At 39.5% G+C, this 19,591-nt stretch overlaps 1 protein-coding gene across 1 annotated transcript in view; it reads right to left on the reverse strand.

Moving 5' to 3' along the window:
- nnt (nicotinamide nucleotide transhydrogenase) overlaps positions 1 to 18,806 on the reverse strand; it is a 32,758-nt gene extending 13,952 nt beyond the window's left edge. The window contains exons 1-12 of the mRNA XM_080046767.1: positions 18,756 to 18,806; positions 16,403 to 16,620; positions 10,592 to 10,821; positions 9,377 to 9,594; positions 9,091 to 9,178; positions 8,856 to 8,944; positions 7,685 to 7,872; positions 7,143 to 7,276; positions 6,827 to 7,018; positions 5,215 to 5,368; positions 4,018 to 4,179; positions 923 to 1,033 (exon numbers count right to left, since the gene is read on the reverse strand). Coding sequence (XP_079902893.1) covers positions 923 to 1,033; positions 4,018 to 4,179; positions 5,215 to 5,368; positions 6,827 to 7,018; positions 7,143 to 7,276; positions 7,685 to 7,872; positions 8,856 to 8,944; positions 9,091 to 9,178; positions 9,377 to 9,594; positions 10,592 to 10,821; positions 16,403 to 16,556 — 1,720 coding nt within the window. The 5' untranslated portion in view covers positions 16,557 to 16,620; positions 18,756 to 18,806. The remainder of the gene's footprint in view (positions 1 to 922; positions 1,034 to 4,017; positions 4,180 to 5,214; positions 5,369 to 6,826; positions 7,019 to 7,142; positions 7,277 to 7,684; positions 7,873 to 8,855; positions 8,945 to 9,090; positions 9,179 to 9,376; positions 9,595 to 10,591; positions 10,822 to 16,402; positions 16,621 to 18,755) is intronic.
- Between the last annotated feature and the right edge of the window lie 785 nt (positions 18,807 to 19,591).

Below are 19,591 nucleotides of genomic sequence, written 5' to 3' on the forward strand. Positions count from 1 at the left end.
CATTCAATCCCACATCTTACGGCTGGTGAGACATGGAGGGAACGAGAAGCAGCCAGGGACCTGCTCCTCAAAACAGACACACAAGCTGAAAAAATGTCAGGGTCGGTTTTATTGGAGCTACATTTCACTATTGTGTTTCGTCCCCTTTTCCATGGAATGTTTTCTTCTGTTCCCATGGGGATTGTGGGTAATGTGGTAAACCGCTTGGAAATGTCCATGTGGAAACGAACCCATGGAGAACATAAAAAATGAAATGAAACAACCGGTAAGAAACTAGGTACATCTATAAAAGGCTGTGGTATTTTCGTTAAGGGCTTAATTTAAAGGAAATCTTTTTTCATTTAAAAGACTAAAAGGTGGTTTGAGCGGTAAAGGAACAGACAAGGGCCCAAGATTTGTGGTAGAATTCACAGCCTAGTCTTGAACTTAAAACTTTGTGGTGTCCCATGATCTCTCACACATTAAACTAAAATAAGCTTCAGTGCCTAAACCGCTGCAATATACAAGTGTACAACTCATTTGCTGGGTTTGGTGTTTACTACCCCTGCTATCTAGCTGTGAGCTAATCGGAGGAATTAAACACATTCATGGCTTAGCCCTGGGGGAAGGCTCCGTTTCCCAGGACTATTAGAGAGTGATGAGTATTATAATGGCTCTAGGAACACTTTGTCATTTTAATGGGAATTATTAAGGCTAATAGCAGGAACGAATGTGTGTGGTCCAACTCTAAGCCAGAGCCACCGACTCTGGTCTGAGCAGGTGGGTAGAAAGGGCAGCTGCAGAACTTGGTTTCGAATAGCATGTTATTGCACAATCAATATGAAACACTTCAATCTTCAGCCTAAGCTGATATTATATTGGCCAAAAGGTTGCTGTAACTGGCAGGAATCGCCGTGCGGTGTCTTATGCGCAGGTGACTCACCAGCAATGTTGACCGAGGAGATGAAGGCAGCCAGCAGAGCCAGTGTCTGAGCAGTAGTTGTTGGGGTGTAGCCACCTCCCATCAGGGACAGACCACCCACAGCCGTCAGACCTGCAGAACAGGGATATTTTAGTACGCATTAACCTGCACTTTAATAATTCCTTATTCAGTATGGTGAAAACGTTAGTGACAATGTAACAAAAACACAGTATCTTAATGAAACATTAATTCAATCATAACTTTTTTAAATCTCAACCCTTATTAACATTGTTTTATCAGATTTAAGGACATTTCTTTGACGGCTTCTCAAACCGTTTGCAACCCAGATTGGAAAATGATAAAAATAGAAGGAGAGAGCAGGAGAGGGAGTGTTTACCAAAAGAGGCTCAGGAAACCTTGATAACAATCAGCGCTGTAATGACTTACAGGCAGTAAGATTCAATACACTGCACCCTGGGAGCCTGCATTCACACGGAATTGGAGTTGTGTACAATTTTGGTCGACTAGCAGGTAGAGGGTGTATGTGTGGCAAAAGTTTGGCCTTCGCTCACTCTTCTCCTGTTTTCCCCCCAAAGTGAGCTTTGTAATCATGTGTGCGTATCACCCCCTAAACAACGCATGTTTTGAAAACGCTGCCAAATATAATTTTAACAACTTCTACCACGTAAGATAAATACAAGCTAATTACATTTTTCATCTGTTACATACGAGACAAACACATCTGTATGTTACTGTGATGAACATATAAAAAGGCCAGGATTAATATACACGTCAAGAAAGCAAAAAGTAGTATGGTGTCTACCACAAAAACACCTGAAAGTGTCACTACTCAGCAGTTTTAACTAAAGCGTGTTTTGTGTCCAACACAACATGGTTGATGCTGTTCAATAGAACTGCACCTTAAACCCTTTGACCACAAGGCTCCCAACATTTACTGTAGGTTTTCAATGGTACTAATTGCTAAGTGACTAAGTCAGACCCAATGTTGATGTTGAAGCATTGGAGTCCTTACTTTGTTGAATACATACATACAGTGTATACAGAAAGCTAATGCTAAAAATCGTACAAATCAACACTCAATAACCCACAAAGACTAATTGAAAAAACAAAATAAATATCCCTTTTATCTTGGAAATGTTTAAATTAAATTAATTAAGAGTTACATTTGTATGTTCATGACAGGCAAATGACATGACAGTCCCAATCAAGTTTATTTACTAAAATATTAGCGATACCGTGTCCCATCCTCTAGTTAGTTACACTTCCCTAAATGTTGAACTAATATGCATCATCTGAGACATGTGAAATAACAGGTGTAGCCCTATAGATACGGCACACCTTGTTTTTTTGCAAACTACTTAAAAAAAATAAAAACATAGATACACAAGTTTGGTGAGGATCAAAGGGACGTCTGGCCAACACTACTAACAGATTAGCCAGAAAGAAAGCCAATAGGCATCATTTGACACAGATACACCATCTATGACACAGACACACATCTATAGACTGAATGGGCCTGAAGGTGTGTCTCTGTGACAAGCAGCCAGGCTAAGGCAGCAGTGTGACAGTGAATCAGGGCTCTCAAGTAGATTAAAGCATTTCTATTAGACACCAGATATAAAGCCACTGGATATGAGATCAATGAGTGAAGAATTGAAGATGACCCCACACACCAGTCAGAGTCACTACTGGCTGTAACACTATAATCTCTACAAGAAGAATATAACTGTCCTTTACTTAAAACCATAAATTCCAAAAGGATTCCCTAACGTCTGTGAGTGACTGGGTGTTCGTGTCTTTACAACGCCTGGCACAACAACTGTTGGGTCACACCGTTGCCATAAGCACAGTCAGTGACATGAAGAAAGAAAAGGTAATAAAGGCCATCCTTAATATGATGTGGAAAATACCTGGACAGGGAGGAAAGGGACAGCTGTAGGCGAGAGACAGGGGAAAAAAAAGAAAGGAAAAGCCTTAAAATAAACTTTTATTATTTATTTATTTGATTTTTGGTTTCAATTTCTACTCCGTGATGATCTCATGCCTTTTAGGGCTGATCCAAATCTTAAAAGTTCCAGATAGAAAATTTCAAGAAGGCAAAAAAGAGCATAACAAAAAGAAAAAGAAAAGCACAGAACCAGAGAAAAAATGGAAGAATGGAAAAATGGAAAATAAAAACAATAAACCTTTATAAAAAGAAGTGAAACCTATCTCTTAGTTGTTACAGAACTGAGTTTTACAGTTGAGCTCTAATGTCCGGCTGTGTGCACAAATAAACGAGCAAAAGGACTTTCCTGACCCTCAAAGATCACCGACTGTGTGTTACTTCCTACCTCAGTGTGGGTCTTAAGAGTGATCAAAGCAAACGAGAACACACACATGCACTTACCCCTCTAACCTCTTAACCCCTCTGTGTTAAGCCGCAGCCGATGATAAGGTCACAAAAGTTTTTATTTGGACTTAAAAAGACAGTGTGGCTGCAGAGACCTGCTAGACTGACATGTTTGATCCTCTAGCTAGGGCTTTCATTGCATGCTTTGTTTTACCCATTTCATTTATATTATATACTCTTTCATGTTTTGGTGAGCTACAGACATGTTCCCACTCTGGAGGTTACAGGAAAAAAAACAACTGTACATTGTGAATGAATTACCAATCCAAATGTACTCTTATTGTAGTCCAAGTCTATCCAAATATAGACAATATACTATTTAATAAAAATTAGGCAAGCATTAGAACAGCCAATCCAAGTGCTGATGTATTAAACAATAGTAATTTGTCACACCACTTTACTATTTATTGAATATAACGTTAAAGGTGCCCCAAGTAACTTTCAGTTTGTGTTTATTCTTGCACCCCCTTTGGACAAAAGCAGAAGTGTTTTACTATGCTAGCTGTTGCTCCTGGGTGAGTGTAGCTATGACAAAGGCTTAAAAGAAAAACGATATAAAAATAGCATTCTTTACACTGACGGTCCCGTTTGCTGTTACATGTCATCATCAGAGGAAAAATAAGACCTTTTCAGAAATGTAATATAATATAATGCAATCTTTTAATTTAGAAAAGACTATTGTTTACCCCTAAACACAACATACCTGAGATGGCGTTGGTGACCGACATGAGTGGAGAGTGCAGAGCGGGAGTGACCCCCCACACCGTGTGGTATCCCACGATGCCGGCCAGACCAAAGGTGGTGACGATCTGAGTGAAGGCGGCATTAGGGGCTGCCAGACCCAAACCCAGCAGGGTGGCAGCGCCTAGCACACAGGAAATAACAAAGAGAGAGCTTACTTTGGCAGCTAAGAGACAGATTTGGTTTAAAATATTATTCAGGTAATCAAGATTATTAACATTTATTGTACAGAATATTGTTCTGTACCAGAAATAGTTATTATAGTCAAAGTGGTCCCCACCCCATAAGACAGGAGTTAACATCCATATGCAACCCTTGTCCCAGGTTTACATGAATGGTGGGCATTTTAACCAAAGAGAAGACATGAAACAATATGATATTTCACAAAAAAGGCCTAGAGTGAAAATAAAGAGTTCTCTATTTCCATCCTTGTATCTACCCATGCAGTTTTAATAGTATAAATGAGCTTTGTATATAGTAGATTGCCCCAATTCTAATCACGCTTAACTTGACTGTGAGATGTGGCAGCACTTGAACACACACTTTGTGCTTTTTTCCTGTAATTTCAACAATCGGGTAAAGTCATTGGGCAGGAGCAAATTATTATTTATTTTTTTGGAGCAATTTTCTTTCCATAAAAATTTAGCGAAATAAGCTATCCATGTCAGTCAAATAAGGTTATTAAAATGACAACTTGACATGTCACACCACTAAGCACCCGTTTGAAGAAGAAGAAAAAAAACATCAGCAGTTGTGTGGTGGTGTTAAGTAGGAAACTACTGGAGCACCCAAACAATGTGTGAACCACATTAACTACACGAGGAGCACTTACACAGGGCGCTGGGTGGTAACCATGGGAAACACTCACTACAGTGCTACTTCAAACACACACTCAGTGTGACACCACTTTTACAATGTACACTTCCTGACACTTACAGGGTGTCTGTGTGTGTGTCACCTCTCGCCCCATGTGCACATTCCAGAGGTGAACCAAAAAGCTGATTATTAACCTACCCTTCACCTAACCACAGACCTCAACTTCCCTTTAAGGCCATACGTGGACAACCAACAAGAATAAACCTTTTTAATGAGGGAAATTCTCAAAAATAACATTCTCTACTTAGCCAGAAAATCTAAATTGAATGGCTCATCAGCTAACCTCCAGTGTATGCGCCAGCAGTGGTAAGTGTATTCATGAAGGGGGAGATCTGTGCAGCCTTCTCCTTCTGCAGTTCTTGAATGGATTTGGGTTTAGGAGGAGCTGCAACTGGCATCTTGTTGGGCTGCGGAGGGGGGAACAGGTTCTTTCCATTCTAGAGGTGACAAGGGAGTGGCGGGATGAGGGAAAAGAGAACAAACAAAGCTCAATCAATCTTTTCTAACCATCATATTATTGGCTCAGCTTGAAGTCATCTCTTCTCAGAGAAGAGAGAAACCGTCAGAGTTGTACAACTAATAGTGTAATGGTCAGTTCAATCAACAATATCAAATGACATTTATTAAGAGCTGACTGTTGACTGTTGCTTTTATTCCATGATCTCATTACCTGGTGGTGTACGATGACCCCTGTTGCATTCGTACAACTGTGAAACATTAGACTATACTGTCAAGATCAAAGTAAGAAAACTAATGATCAGTAGGTACAGTAAGTAATATCTACATTCAGCATCATTCATTAGATGAGAGACCATTATTGTGAGGAGATATGGGTATTTGTTTACCCCAATAGACTGATTACAGCAAAGGAAATATCTCTGAATTTTAAGGATCTGTGACTTTTAGACTGTTATACTGTAAATAACAAGGGTTCACCTAAATGAAAAATCATGGATATTGAAGAAATAAAGACAACTCTTCATTATTTGTAGTGGTAGACAATCACTGCCTTGCACAATATCAGCTGGTATATATATTTGTTTAAGTATATTTTATGTTTAAAAAAGTAAACATTTTGATTAGGATCCAGTCAACTTTGTTATTTGAGAATGATTAGCTACATCTGTACGGACCACAATATTGTATGGTTAAATAGTGAACTTGTTTCTAAATTATTGCACAAAGAAAGAGTATGGAAAACATGAGGTGGTCAATATGTGCAAAAGTGGAGGTACTTAAAACAGGCACACAAAAACTAAAAAAGGGAATGGACTGGCAGCTGTCAAGAGTTCAATGTGTTGATACCTACTGTACTTATTACAGATAGCAGCATTTTTGTGACCAGCTGTGAGTGGCCAATAATATTTGAAGGCCAATATCTTTTCAGGCTCTTATTAACAATTCAATACTCATTAAATTGGAGCATTTTAGACAAGAGCTCAAACCTTCATAAAGAGCTGTATCTAGAAGAAAAAAAATCCAATTCTAATCAAATAAGAAATACCTATTCTAATTGTGTTTTAGTGCAACATTACTCGGTGTTTATATAAAGTGTAAATAAAGATATTAAAATGTCACTATAGGTTAGCCTTGTACTGGGAGTACAATTAACCTGTTACACCAATGTACCACTAAATTTAATTTGTTGCCATTAAGGAACATTTGGGTACAATTATCTTTAAATGGTCAAGAGGCCTTTCTCACTGACTTCACAAGTGTGAAGATGCTCTAAACAGAGGGAAACATGAGAGAAGTATCCTTAGAGTGACATCTAGTGATGGTGAAGGGGCCTGCATGGCATTTTGATTTTTTTTTTTTCCATAGCACTGCATGGGATCATCAGCTGAATATGTGCATTGTTTGCTCAGCCTCTTGGCCACAATGAAATTGCATACCTGCATGACAACAGATCCCCTGACCACATGGTCCGCGGTTCCGTAGTCAAACACTTCCTTGACGTCGAGGTAAAAGTTGTCAGTTCCGGGGCTGAGGGCTCGCATCAACTTAGTGATGTTGTTGGAGTACAGAGTGCTGGACTGCGTCGGCAAACGGCTGGGCAGGTCTGTGAAGCCGATATGGGTCACTCCCTACAAACATAATAGAAAAAAATAAATAAACAAAAGACGATGTACAATACCCTCCAAAAGATAATCAACATGACACAAATAACTGCAATTTATGTGAGAATGTGTGATAAGCAAGTGCACTGACATTGTATACGGTCAGCTCTCCAGGTACTGTGGTCTCAATGTTTCCTCCGGCCTCTGCAGCCAAGTCCACCACCACTGACCCGTCCTTCATGCTCTCAACCATGGCTTTGGTGATCAGGATAGGTGCACGAGTCCCTACAATGTTACAATGGGAAAATAGACATTGAGGCCTTACACATGCTTGTCCAACAAGCGAAAAATCCAATCAAAATGTACAGCTGCTGTAGATACTTGGCCACACAAAGTACAAAAACCATCATAGTAATGGAAAAAATATGAAGCCATTGTAAAATACACTCTTTAACATTGTGGTCGAGTTATTTTCAATGTTTAATATGCCGTGACTCATTTTTTTCTTCTAAATTCTGTAAACCACCAGCCCAGGGCTACATGTCTCAAATTTTTTTATATTTTAGATTCCATGAAAAGATATATTTTTTTTAAGTGTCCTTCTGTTTGAGGTCAGTCTTCCTCAGCAATGTGTCCTTGACTTTTTATATATTGATACAGTGTTTGTGCACGAGTCTTTGCTTCTGTGCATACCAGGGATAAGAGCAGTAGTGACGATAATATCCACGTCCAGACACTGCTTGGCAAACAGCTTCATCTCTGCCTCTATGAACTCCGCTGACATTGTCTTGGCGTAGCCTCCCTGGCCTTCTCCAGACTCCTTAAAGTCCACCTCCAGCGGCTCTGCGCCCAGAGATTTAAACTGCTCCAAAGCTGCATCTCTAAAGGAGGGGGGGTGGGAAGTGATTTCTTAGCCAGGCAAACAAGAGAACTGCAATGAACATAACTACTGTATAGTTGCAAAGCTTTAAGTTGCATACAGCTGAAAGAATGCAGTATATGAACAGTAGATAAAGGCCCCTATATAAACTCCTTTAGACTAGAATGAAATAAAACCCTAAACGTATTATTTATAGTCAGCCTTTCTTCTGCAATAGTCCTCTATCACATTTCCAATAAGGAATTACATTTCTATATAGAAACATACAATGGTGGCAGTGTAATCCAGTTGTATTTGGTCTCATTTATAATAGCCTCAATGTTCACCGTTCATTACTTCTAATTAAGTCACAGCTAATGTAAACTGAATTGTTTCTACTGCTGTTGCTTCACATGTAGAGCATCTTAATGGTGAAACTATGTTTTTTGCCGCGGTTAGCATTGACCACATCGGTTTAAAAATGTGCCAACCAAAAGAAGAAATACATACTTTTTCAGCCCAAAACGTTTTAAATGTTACAGGGAAACGATGGGACAAGGGGAAGCAGCGGCCAGATGAAGAGCTGCAGGCGACAGGATCATCACCTCAAACTCCTCAGGGGGGGGACTCAACTTTACCGAGCCCTGCTGTTGTGTGGAAAACTACTCATTCCGTGTGCAGCAAGAACACAAACTTGGTGACTCACTCACGGCCTATTGACAGACCTCTTTGTCTGTTTGGCTATGTTGATATATCTGTTGTTATTCTGTTTTATTCCTAATTTAGCGGGTGCTCAAGGAGTACATTTATTGCCCCTAGGAACAAAATCTTAAGGTTATTGAATATTTATACTGAAGGTTGGGTCTATTTTCAAGTTGAGTGCTGCGGTCATGTCATTGGAGACCCATCATTTCCATCATTTTATTGAGTAGAAATCATGTATACTCTTACCAACTCATAGTCCCAAAACAATTTTGTGAAGATACACTTAGTTTAAAATCAAACCTGGTATCAAATCCTCTGACAATGGCTCCCATTGACCTGGCGGTACCAGCTGCTGCCAATCCAGCCACACCACCTCCAATGATCAGAACCTGTCCACATACACATACATGAACGTCTAGGATTTACACTACAGTGATTTAGCATGTGAAAACTAACAAGACATTCATACTTACTTATACATTTATACTTTGCAAAGACAATAATTGCTCCCTACAGCCTTACTCATACTACACACCTTTGCAGGTGGAACTTTCCCAGCTGCTGTGATTTGTCCAGTGAAAAAGCGCCCAAAGCTGTTCGCTGCCAGGACAACTGACTTGTACCTGAAATGATACATGGCAAAATAACACAGGAATTAATATAGAAAGTGGCATTTGAAAATATTTAAACAAATGTTGTATTTTTAACACGTCAACTTCTTTGGACTCCATCATTTGAACAAATTTGATCCTGACTCATGCAGTCTCTCGTAAATGCAGTAAACACAGCGCCCCCCTTGAGGTAGGACATCCTTTACATACCCGGAGATGTTGGCCATGGAGCTGAGTGCATCGTAACCCTGGGCGATGGTGACACGGGGCACCTGGTCCATGGCTACGACTGTGGCGTTCTTCTGGGACAACAAGTCCATCAGCTCGGGATTCTGAGCCGGGTAGATGAAGCTCATTAAGGTGGCCGAGTCCTTCATCAACTCCACCTCATGGACACCCAGAGCTTCGTTCAAGACAGGAGCGCGGACCTGGGAGCAGGGGACATTTGTGAAAAGAAATGAAGATTTTTGGGGGGGGGGGCAGAAGCTGAATATTCAAATAAAAGCAGTTTCGTGGCTATCTTTATTAGTTAAATTTATTTGGTGAATTAAAGTTTAGGAGGAGGAAGTTCTGGATCCTAAGGTCCCATCAATGCATGGCTGGTAGTCTTCCAGTTGCTCACAGTTTCGGGTTTGTTTAATTAATTGGTTGTATTATTTAAAACTTTAAACTCTGATACGGTGTCTTTTTTCTTATTTGTTGCCAGCTACTAAAGTATGAGCCATGTGTGATATGGTGGCCATAACATGTAAAAGATAGAGCGGTATAGAACATCTCTTCCCCCTAGGGAGAGAGATTACTGAGCAATGGAGACAAGAAAATACATTTAATTCAGAAAAAATATAGTTCTGTTCCATTCCATACAGTAATAACAATCTTAAGGTTGAACTTGCAGTTACCCTCCTCTTTTCATTAAAATGCTTTCCAACAAAAACCTATCTCTGACATCTCTTATGGACGTAATGAGTGTTGATTTTTCTACCATTCATGTTATGATTCCAGGATGTCTGCCAAAGCTACTGTAGGGAAGGATAATTGTCCCGTCACTTCGTTTTTCACTTCTCTGGTCAGAACATTTAAAATCAACATTCAAACAAAACTGCTCTCTGTTCCATCTCCCAACCAAAGACATTGTTCCCACATATTTCGCCTTCCTCAAATAATTTCAGTAAATTTTGGTCCCATTTGACCAGACTGGTTCTTTCCCACACTTCCGCAGTCTGAGGAATTCTCTCTCTTCCCAGGTGCCAAAGGCTGCTGCCATCTTCAAAACACTGACTGGCCCACCCTGTACCTTCCCCTCCTTTTCCCTCTTCCTCCCATTATTCCTTATTAGCTCTTCATATGTTTTAACCAGCACGTCTGAAAATATGACATCCGAGACGTCGAGAAATGTAATTTACATCCAACTTCCTTCATTCGTACCTTAACCAGCACATCGGATGCCAAGACATCTTTGGTGTCTCTAATGGTTGCTCCGGCCTGGGTGTAGTGTTCATCGTTGAACTTGGAAGCCTCTCCTGCTCCGGACTCCACGACCACATTGAAGCCCTGTTTAATGAGCGCCTGGACTCCGGCGGGTGAAAGCGCCACGCGACGTTCATTCTGGAAGATTTCTTTGGGTACGCCCACTGTGAGTTGTTTGTAAGGAACACCTGCAGAGAGGCCAAGAGAAACAACACAGGACTGTTTTAGATAAAAAGACAACTGCTATATTAATTCAGTTATTCACGTTTCATCCTTTAATAATGAAAAATGAGTTCATCCGAGGCTAATGAACAGTTGTTTCTGGTCTTATCAAACCCATTATACGCTTTAATGGATTTTATAACCAACAGGCTACATAACAAAAGTACTGTTGACAGAGTTGGGTTGTTCAAAAGTATTTTGATGGATGTTTTGGGCCCGATCTAAGCTCTAATGTGTTTGTCATGATCTACAACAGGGGTGGCCAACCAGTCAGAGACAAAGAGCCACATTTTTAACTGTGTTACTGCAAAGAGCCACATCGTACACACGGGTACACACAGTGGCGATTCCAGGAAATTTTGACTGGGGGTGGCCAAGGTGGGCCACAGAGTTAGAGTGGGGTGGCCATCGCACCCCTGAATGAATAGCATGTGATATGCTGTACAACCAATTCAAAGATGATTTATAATCCCAAATGCCCACATCATGTTAGTATCCATTGTAATGTTTGTCAGAAAACTAAACCCCTGAAGGGGGGTCTGGGGGCATCCCCCCCCAGAAGATTTTTTTTGTGTTTTTAACATGTAATCTAAGCATTCTGGTGCATTCTGGCGAAGATAATAAAGGAAAAAGTCAATATTTATTTCAGCTCAGATGAATAGTAAAATTAGCAAGACAACATAACTTGCTAGCAGCCAGATGCCTAACAACTGCACAGAGGGACGGATGACCACTAGCTTTTGACCAAATATCTTGCTAAAAAAATAAACCTTTATTTATGAAAGTCTGCCCTTGCTAAGAACATGTTACACTCGCTAACTACAAACTTTAATTTTTTTATTCAGATTTCAAAAATCTGCTGGGACACGTGCCTATACACATGCATGGGTGGCACGCATGTCACAAGCACACTTATGCTGTTTTCAAGACCTTTGCTGACCAGAGACCAGTTCTAGTGCCTACCATTAATTTAGTAATTGAAAATTGAAAACTGATCTCATATCAGTGGATTGGAGTGTTTGTGTGATGAACTTGGCAACTACCTATCAAAAAAAGTTAAGAAAGAAAAAAAAATACATATCATCTCTGAACTAGGATACATATCAGGAAAAAAATGTAATTAAAAAAATAAAATGAAAATAAAAAATAACATTTGAACTGGGGGGGGGGGGCACTGGGGTGGCCAGTAAGATTTCAGGGGGGGGGGGCGTTTTTATTTTCGCGGGGAGCTTGCACATGCATGCACAAGCATTATTTATCAAAAAAAAAAAAAAAACACGGGGCCCCACACTAGGACTTGAAACGGGCCCCCAGATCGTTAAGGCCGCCCCTGTGATAATGACAGGACTGGACTCCTACAGTACTAAAGACGACAGGGCAGTCATTTTCAACAATGAACATTGTGTGCACTGCCTCACACACAAACTCTCAGTTCAACCAAGTCCACTAACAAAAATATAACAATTTAAAATAGCGTTTTTCTCTTACTATGCATGTTGCTTTGTGGGACTTACTTTTAGCATGGAGAGAGGTGAAGTGGCGCCGAAGATTTGAAGCCTTGAAATGCGCAAATGACACCTGGCATATAAGGCAGAATGGCTTGGCATAACGTTCAACAAAAAATATGAACTCTCCCACTCTGTTTCGGAACGAACTTGACACAAATAGTTTACTCACGGAAAACCTCCCTCCAAGCTGAGCGGGCAGTTTTATGTTGCGTCCGCACCAAACGTTTGCGAACGTTATGTTGCGTCCTCAATTAAACATTTGCGAACAGGCATACACATAGGGCCTACACATTAATGAAATAAAAAAGGAAATAATAGACAACATGTAAAACGAACGTAAGAGCCGCATGAAACGTTTGCGAACATGCACACACATAGACCAACACAAAAAAAAAGTATAAAAAAAAAAAAAAAAAAAAATTATAATCACATAATTTGATATGAACTGAAGAGCCGCACGAAGCTGGGCAAAGAGCCGCATGCGGCTCGCGAGCCTCGGGTTGGCCACCCCTGATCTACAACATCAAAACAACACACAGGAGGACACTACACTTCAGTTACTGTTGATCAAATGGAACATTGCAAATATTGCAGCTTTTCTCTTTCGCAAGTTCAAGCTCAAGATTTAAGACATTTTGAGTTTGAACAGCACTAAGTACAGCACTCTTTAGTGACACCTCTACAGCTTCAAGGACATGACCAAGAGCAGAGATAAAACTGTGTCTACCATAAATACTACTCTGTATATGCAATGGCCTCTGTAGGCAGGCGGACAAGGTCAGTACCACTATGACAATGTAGCTACAGCCGTGTTAGTGGCTCTGTGAGACAATACTTAGTTTAGCATGAGCTTGCAAACATTTCCTATTTAGCATTAAACATGAAGCACAGCTTAAACTTGACGGAAATATCTTTAGCTTTGCAGGTATTGGGACGTAAACCAAAGTTTTGCAGAAAGCAAAATTTCACTTTCAGGGTCACTGGGAAAAACCATCTGCGAATGATGATGTCTCTACCAAACTGTGTGCCAACTTGCTTACTTTCGCTAAGTTGTAAATTGAAAACATTACCCATTACAAGAAAATAAGTCCAGGAAACTCCCAACTCATTAGGTCGTATCCTTTGGGGACCACAAATATCTAGGCAAAATTGAATGGCAAATCCATCCTGCATTTATCAAGATATTATATAAATGTTTAACTGACTGAACGGCACTCCCTAGAGCCCCGCAGCTAGCTTGGGAATGTAGCAAATGATTGCCAAACAAATGTAATTTTGTTTGCAACACAGATGCAAAAAAAAAAACGTTCCTTTGATATCCAAAATTTGAAACAGACCGGATTCAACATTTGTGAGAATAAATAGGAAGCTTATATTTAGCAAAAGGAAGATGCAATGTGTCTGATAAAGAACTGACCTATTCATATTTTCAGCCACTGTATTCTTTCTTTTTTTAGTACTGTCATGTGTCCAAGAGAGACAGGCAAATAACATTCCGCCAGCTCCTATGGAAAATTCCATTGCTCCTTCCCCCTCTATCTCCTCGTCTATACACAAACACAAGAGCGTCTGACAGGGTGCCTTTCCTCTCACCCTGCTGTGGTGACCCTTCCTCTCTCAACTTTTGCATTTACGAAACGCTCTTCTACACAAGACAAGACAAAAAAACGCTTGCTAGCTTTTTGAATGTTACATTTTTTATATTTAACCAATTGTCACCGCATGCCAATTTATATCCAATTTGTTTCTGCTAACACATTTAGCAATTAGGAAGTAATCTTCCAAAGAGATTAGAGTCCGAGAGCTTGGTGGTGTATCCCATTGCTATCAGATATTACTAAGAAGAAATGCAGTTCAAATAGTTCCAACTATTCTCATAACCCTTAAAATACACAATAATACAACTAGGTGAAAAAGCACTATCTTGTGTTGGGATTATCATAGTAGGAATAACATGGTAATCTATAGAGCTAAATATCTAGATTAAATATATAACTGTAATTAACATAAACTGTTCATAAACTGTTTTTCTATATGATTTTTCATTTTTTTTGGTTTGTTTTTATTTTAAACAAAAAGCTTCAAGCCTGAAACAAAATGTGGAGCCCACTAACTTCCAGTTTCAGGGCATTTTGACCATTCCCAATCTCATCTACAGTTTGAACCCTGGTAAACCTATTCAGCAAGGTGTGTGCAGTGTTTGAATGGGCCCCTGTTTCAACTGCATTTCTTGCTCAAGCACAAGGATTCCTAATCATGCACTTGCTCGCAGGCAATGCAGTACTGTACACATAGCACTATTCAATACTTGGTGGAATTAACTTGCCAAAAAAACAAATTGAGAATGTATCAAAAAGAGGAGAGAAGAATAGAGCCACATTAACATTGTGTGCATTGACACTGAGACTGAGAAATGATTCTCAATGTAACCATAAAGCACTGAGTCATTCTATCATAGTCCACAAACTCAGTCACCTCACAGCACCACAGTTTATATACAGTACGTATATAGCTTTCTTGCTGGTCAAAGCATGTGCACATCTATATGAAGTGTGTGCTGTGTGTAAGCTGATACTTGTACAGTATGTCCAGAATAGACGCTGCCAGCTGTTGCTATAGCTAGTTAAACTGCAGTAGTGTCACCATGAACCAGGTCACACCCTCCCCCTCCCCCCCCCCACACACACACACACACCGCCCCCCTCCCCCTTGAACACCTACACATACAGAGAGAGACCATGGCACATGCATAAACCCCAGCACAGGCAGACAAGAAGCACCTGTAACCAGCTGGTACCAGCTTTTACAGAACACACACACACACACACGCGCACAAACAAACCTATTGGGCACAGAGTGAGGTCATGGAAAATGGAGAATAATGCCCTAGGACTGCAGTATCCTAAATGTCACCTTGGGACTGAAATAAACTGCAGGTAGCAACAAAGACCTCTAGAATAAACTTTTGGTTCAAGGAAAAGCTACTGCATTGGATAAAGGATGTTCTCTCTTTGGTTTGATTTACTTCATGGATAATAATCTTCATAACAATTATTATGGCCTTAAAAAAAGGAATACACATGCAAAGATATATGAATGAATTAATGAATGGCTAGCACTCTACTCTATACGCATAAAGTATATCACAATGACAGATTTGTGTTACCAGCTGCCAGGGCCAATGACGGTGAATGTTATGAATAGCATACTTGTCTGTCCACTCTAATGCTGAGTAGGACCACTTTGGTCCTACTCAGCATTAGGACCACCAACCTAACCTCTGTCATTGATTATGTACCGAGTGTGTTGCCACCTGCCATGTCACACAGGTGCATGAGAATGCACACGTGAGCTACAGCTGGTATTGCTTTTTATGTTGCTATCAGTAGTTAAACATGTATCAGTACAGTACGAACCTTAACAGATCAAGTTAGAAGTGTTTTAAATGTAGGTTCCTAGAGGAGAATCAGCCTGGCAACCAGTGAATCAAACCTTCACTTTATGATCCCATTTGATTTTAGAATAAACACTTTAACTACTGCAATTGGACATAATCAAGTTGCTTGCTTTGACAGAACAATAGTCCATACCCTAATATATTATCTGTACAATGCTATAAAAGTAGAACATCGTTCAATGTAATTCAGAAGCAATAATGTCAACCACTGCAGCCATGCTGTCAAAACATAAAAAAGGGCCAGGAATTTACATTTTTTCTGCTAATGGATGGCTGGAAAAGATTTGAATGTTGAGGGGTGTTACCGTCACAACCTCTGATTTCAATAAGTGTTGTACATATAAATAATTGTGTTGTCATTTGCCTTTTATCACAGTGTAGTTTGCAAGATCACGTGAACTCAGTGGAAATCTTTAATTACACCATGTTCAAACTTCTTTTCGTCACTTTTCTTTGCACCAACATTGTTTTCGAACAAGTCGAACCTTTCAAAACAGAATATCTCAGTTTTCAGGCATTGCAGAGATTTCTCTTCACTGACCATTTCATAAATGATTAAATGTTGAATGCACAGTGTCTTACCTGGACTGGCACATCGCCTGAGGGATTGTTGAGTCCTGAAAAAGCGCAGGCTCGCCGATTTTAAAGCAGTGCCACTCTGCAGGTTCACGCAGGACACCCCGCTGAACACAGGGACAGAGCAGCTGGTCGCCACAACACGCAGGAGGCTCGCCATGGTGCACACACACCCGACACTCACACACCGGGAGGAGCTTTACGGGACAGACACAGCAGCCCTCCTGCAAGGGAGGCGTGGGAGATAAGGGAAACGACAGAGAGGGAGGGGGAGGGTTATGGGTAAAGAATAGTAACAGGGGGACAAAAGTGTTTGAAAGAAAGGGAAAATAAGCTTAAATTCTCTACCATTTATCCTGATTAAGTTTGTAATTCAATTGCACATATTCAGATTTGATAAAGTATCTAGGCTATATAAGATCTGCCAAAAAGTTCCAAAGTAATAATGTTACCTTGTAGATCAAACACACCCTTATGACCTTAATGAAACAGGTTGAACTTTCCTACATGCATTTGGACCAAAATCCAACTCTTTAATGCACTTTGTTTTTTGGACCCGCATTACGAATCTCTTCTACATGATTTAATTGTGCCCTAAGTTCATGCAATATTATTTTTGGAAATCTTAGTCAAGTATATTATATGGCATTTACACAAACACAACCATAGCCAGTTTATTTCAAGCCGCTGCCCCCTGAGTGACTCCGAGGTGGCTAACAAGGACAGGGACAGCCACGTGTTCACTTTAGAGATAGATAATGGAACTGGAATAGCTTGGCTGGTGTAGTAGTGTTTAAACTAGAACTGCAAACAAATAAAGTCCACTCTGCCAGAGTATAGATAGGCCTATGCTTTTAGTTAGGGATAAAAAACAAACATCAATTTCAACAGAGTAAAAAACTAATTAAAATGGAAAAACAAACACAGCTACTCAGACACTGGAGCTAAAATCATGAGGTAATAAGACAAGTATTGTATCAATCCTTTCGTTACTTGATTAAGTCAATTACAAATGTTTGTCATTTTTCTGCTTCCAACTTCTCTAATATGAGAATCTGCTGCTTCTCTCTTTTCAATAATACCTGTAAATTGGTAAAAAAAATATTCAGTTTTTGGACTAGTGGTAACGTTTGACAATGTTTGGCTACAATCTAAATTTTCAAAAACGAATAAATTAATTCTCCAAAAACAAATAGTCTTATTAGGCCTACTTGATGAAAATAATTGTTGGTTGCAGCCATGCGGCATATCAAAAAAGCAGCACACACTTAAAAATGTACCTCAGGGTGCCATCATCCTACTAATGGATAACTGACCTAGTTCAAAACAGGATCAATAAATCATTGCATCTAATCAATAGCCTACAATCAATAAGAATCATAAGAATATCAAAGCATTAAACAGGTCTAGTCTGAAAGTAGTTTATAATTTGGTCAGTCTCAAAATATCTAATTTATATAAACCCTTACATTTAGAAAAAGTGTAAACAGATAATTAAACATTGTATTTAGATATATGATAAAGGATTTACGATGGGTAAAAATCTGAATATCTGTTTACAGACTAACCATAACCCTTTCAGCACAATCTGGTTAAAAAAAAAGTAAAAAAAAAAAAAAAAAAGTTTTACAATCAACAATTTTAAAAAAGAAACGTTTTTGAGACCCATCAGGACACTGGACTGCAATAGTTTTACTTTCACTAAAGCATAGTCGTGTTGTGTTCAGGCCCTCATATTTTATATCAGAAAAAAATGACCCAACCACGTCAGCAAGAAGAACTGCGGTTTGAATGAATCCAAAAGATAAAATTGACATTTTGCTAGCACAGCACCTTCAGCTCATAAAGACATAGTTCTCGAAAGAACCCGTCGTCATTGCACACGTTTGTTGCTTTTGTCTCGAAAAAAACAGGGCCACTCATGACTTGAACACGGCACGCATAAACCTCTGGCTAACGGTATTTTTAACGTTTCTGATCAAACAATTGATCAATAAAACAGCGCTTAATTCAATGGCATTCCGTACGAGAACATTGTTTCACGGCTGTGTGGCATTCTCAGAACGTGAAATAAGTGATGGAGTTAGTTGTTTTTGTAGGGCCAGTGCTTTGCACCGTGTCAATTGAGTCAAACAAACAGGATTAATTTAGAGGCAGCCAGCACTTCTCTCTTTTAGTCTGCGCTCACTGCACTGTCGGGCTAACATTAGCTAGCTGGCAGCTAACAAACATCTGTTTCGTGCATTTAGATTGACTCAAAAAGCCCTCCAACAAAACACACCAACTCAGAAATGCAAACCGAAACAATTGCACTGTGCAAAGTCAGAGAAGAAAGCGAGCGGCAGAGAACTCAACTGACCTTTGCAAATGGTCCTGGCCCTGTGCAACAGCAACAGACAAACTATCCAACGAACCCGGAAGGCGTCTGTTAAAGTGGCCACCAGCATAGGAATATTATTGGATCAGATATGAGGCGTATCAGAAGATATCCAATCACCTTTGATGAGCCATACAAATCAATATTTTAGTAATTGACAGTAACAATAATGTTCAGATTTTGTATAAATCCTATTTTTTTTAATTAGTTAAGCTTTATGTTATGTTTAAAACTTTTTTGTTGGACACATGCAGTTGTGGTTCTCGTCTCAGACGAACCACAACTGCATATAGATATGTTTAATATGGAATTATAAAAAAAAATTGATGAATGAGCAGATTTAGGTGTGCAACACAACATAAGAAATGGCGTCACTGAATATGCAACTCTTTGTAGTTCCACTTAGGGGCGCTCTTTTACCATTTTAAATATCTATCTACAGTAGGCCTATCATCTATCTATCTATCTATCTATCTATCTATCTATCTATCTATCTATCTATCTACAATATTTGGTAGGTCACAATATTTGGAAAATATAGCAGGACCTTCCTTATTATAGGAATATTTTTTGTGCATTTCAAAGGTTCTATGAACAGGCCTACCAATAACATGACATTGTTTGGAAAATGTTGGTCTGTCTGAGGGATTTGGCTAAACGCTTCTTTGCTGTAATAATAATGAACAATTTAATCAAATAATGTAATTTAATCATAATACATCAGTAGTATTTTAATAAAACAATTAATGTTTTTATTGTAAACATTTAGAATATTTATAAAAAAGCATGCTTCACCGACGTGTGAGAATAATGTTTTA

This window comes from Ammodytes marinus (genome assembly GCF_949987685.1).
Source record: "Ammodytes marinus genome assembly, chromosome: 18".
Lineage (NCBI taxonomy): Eukaryota > Metazoa > Chordata > Actinopteri > Uranoscopiformes > Ammodytidae > Ammodytes > Ammodytes marinus.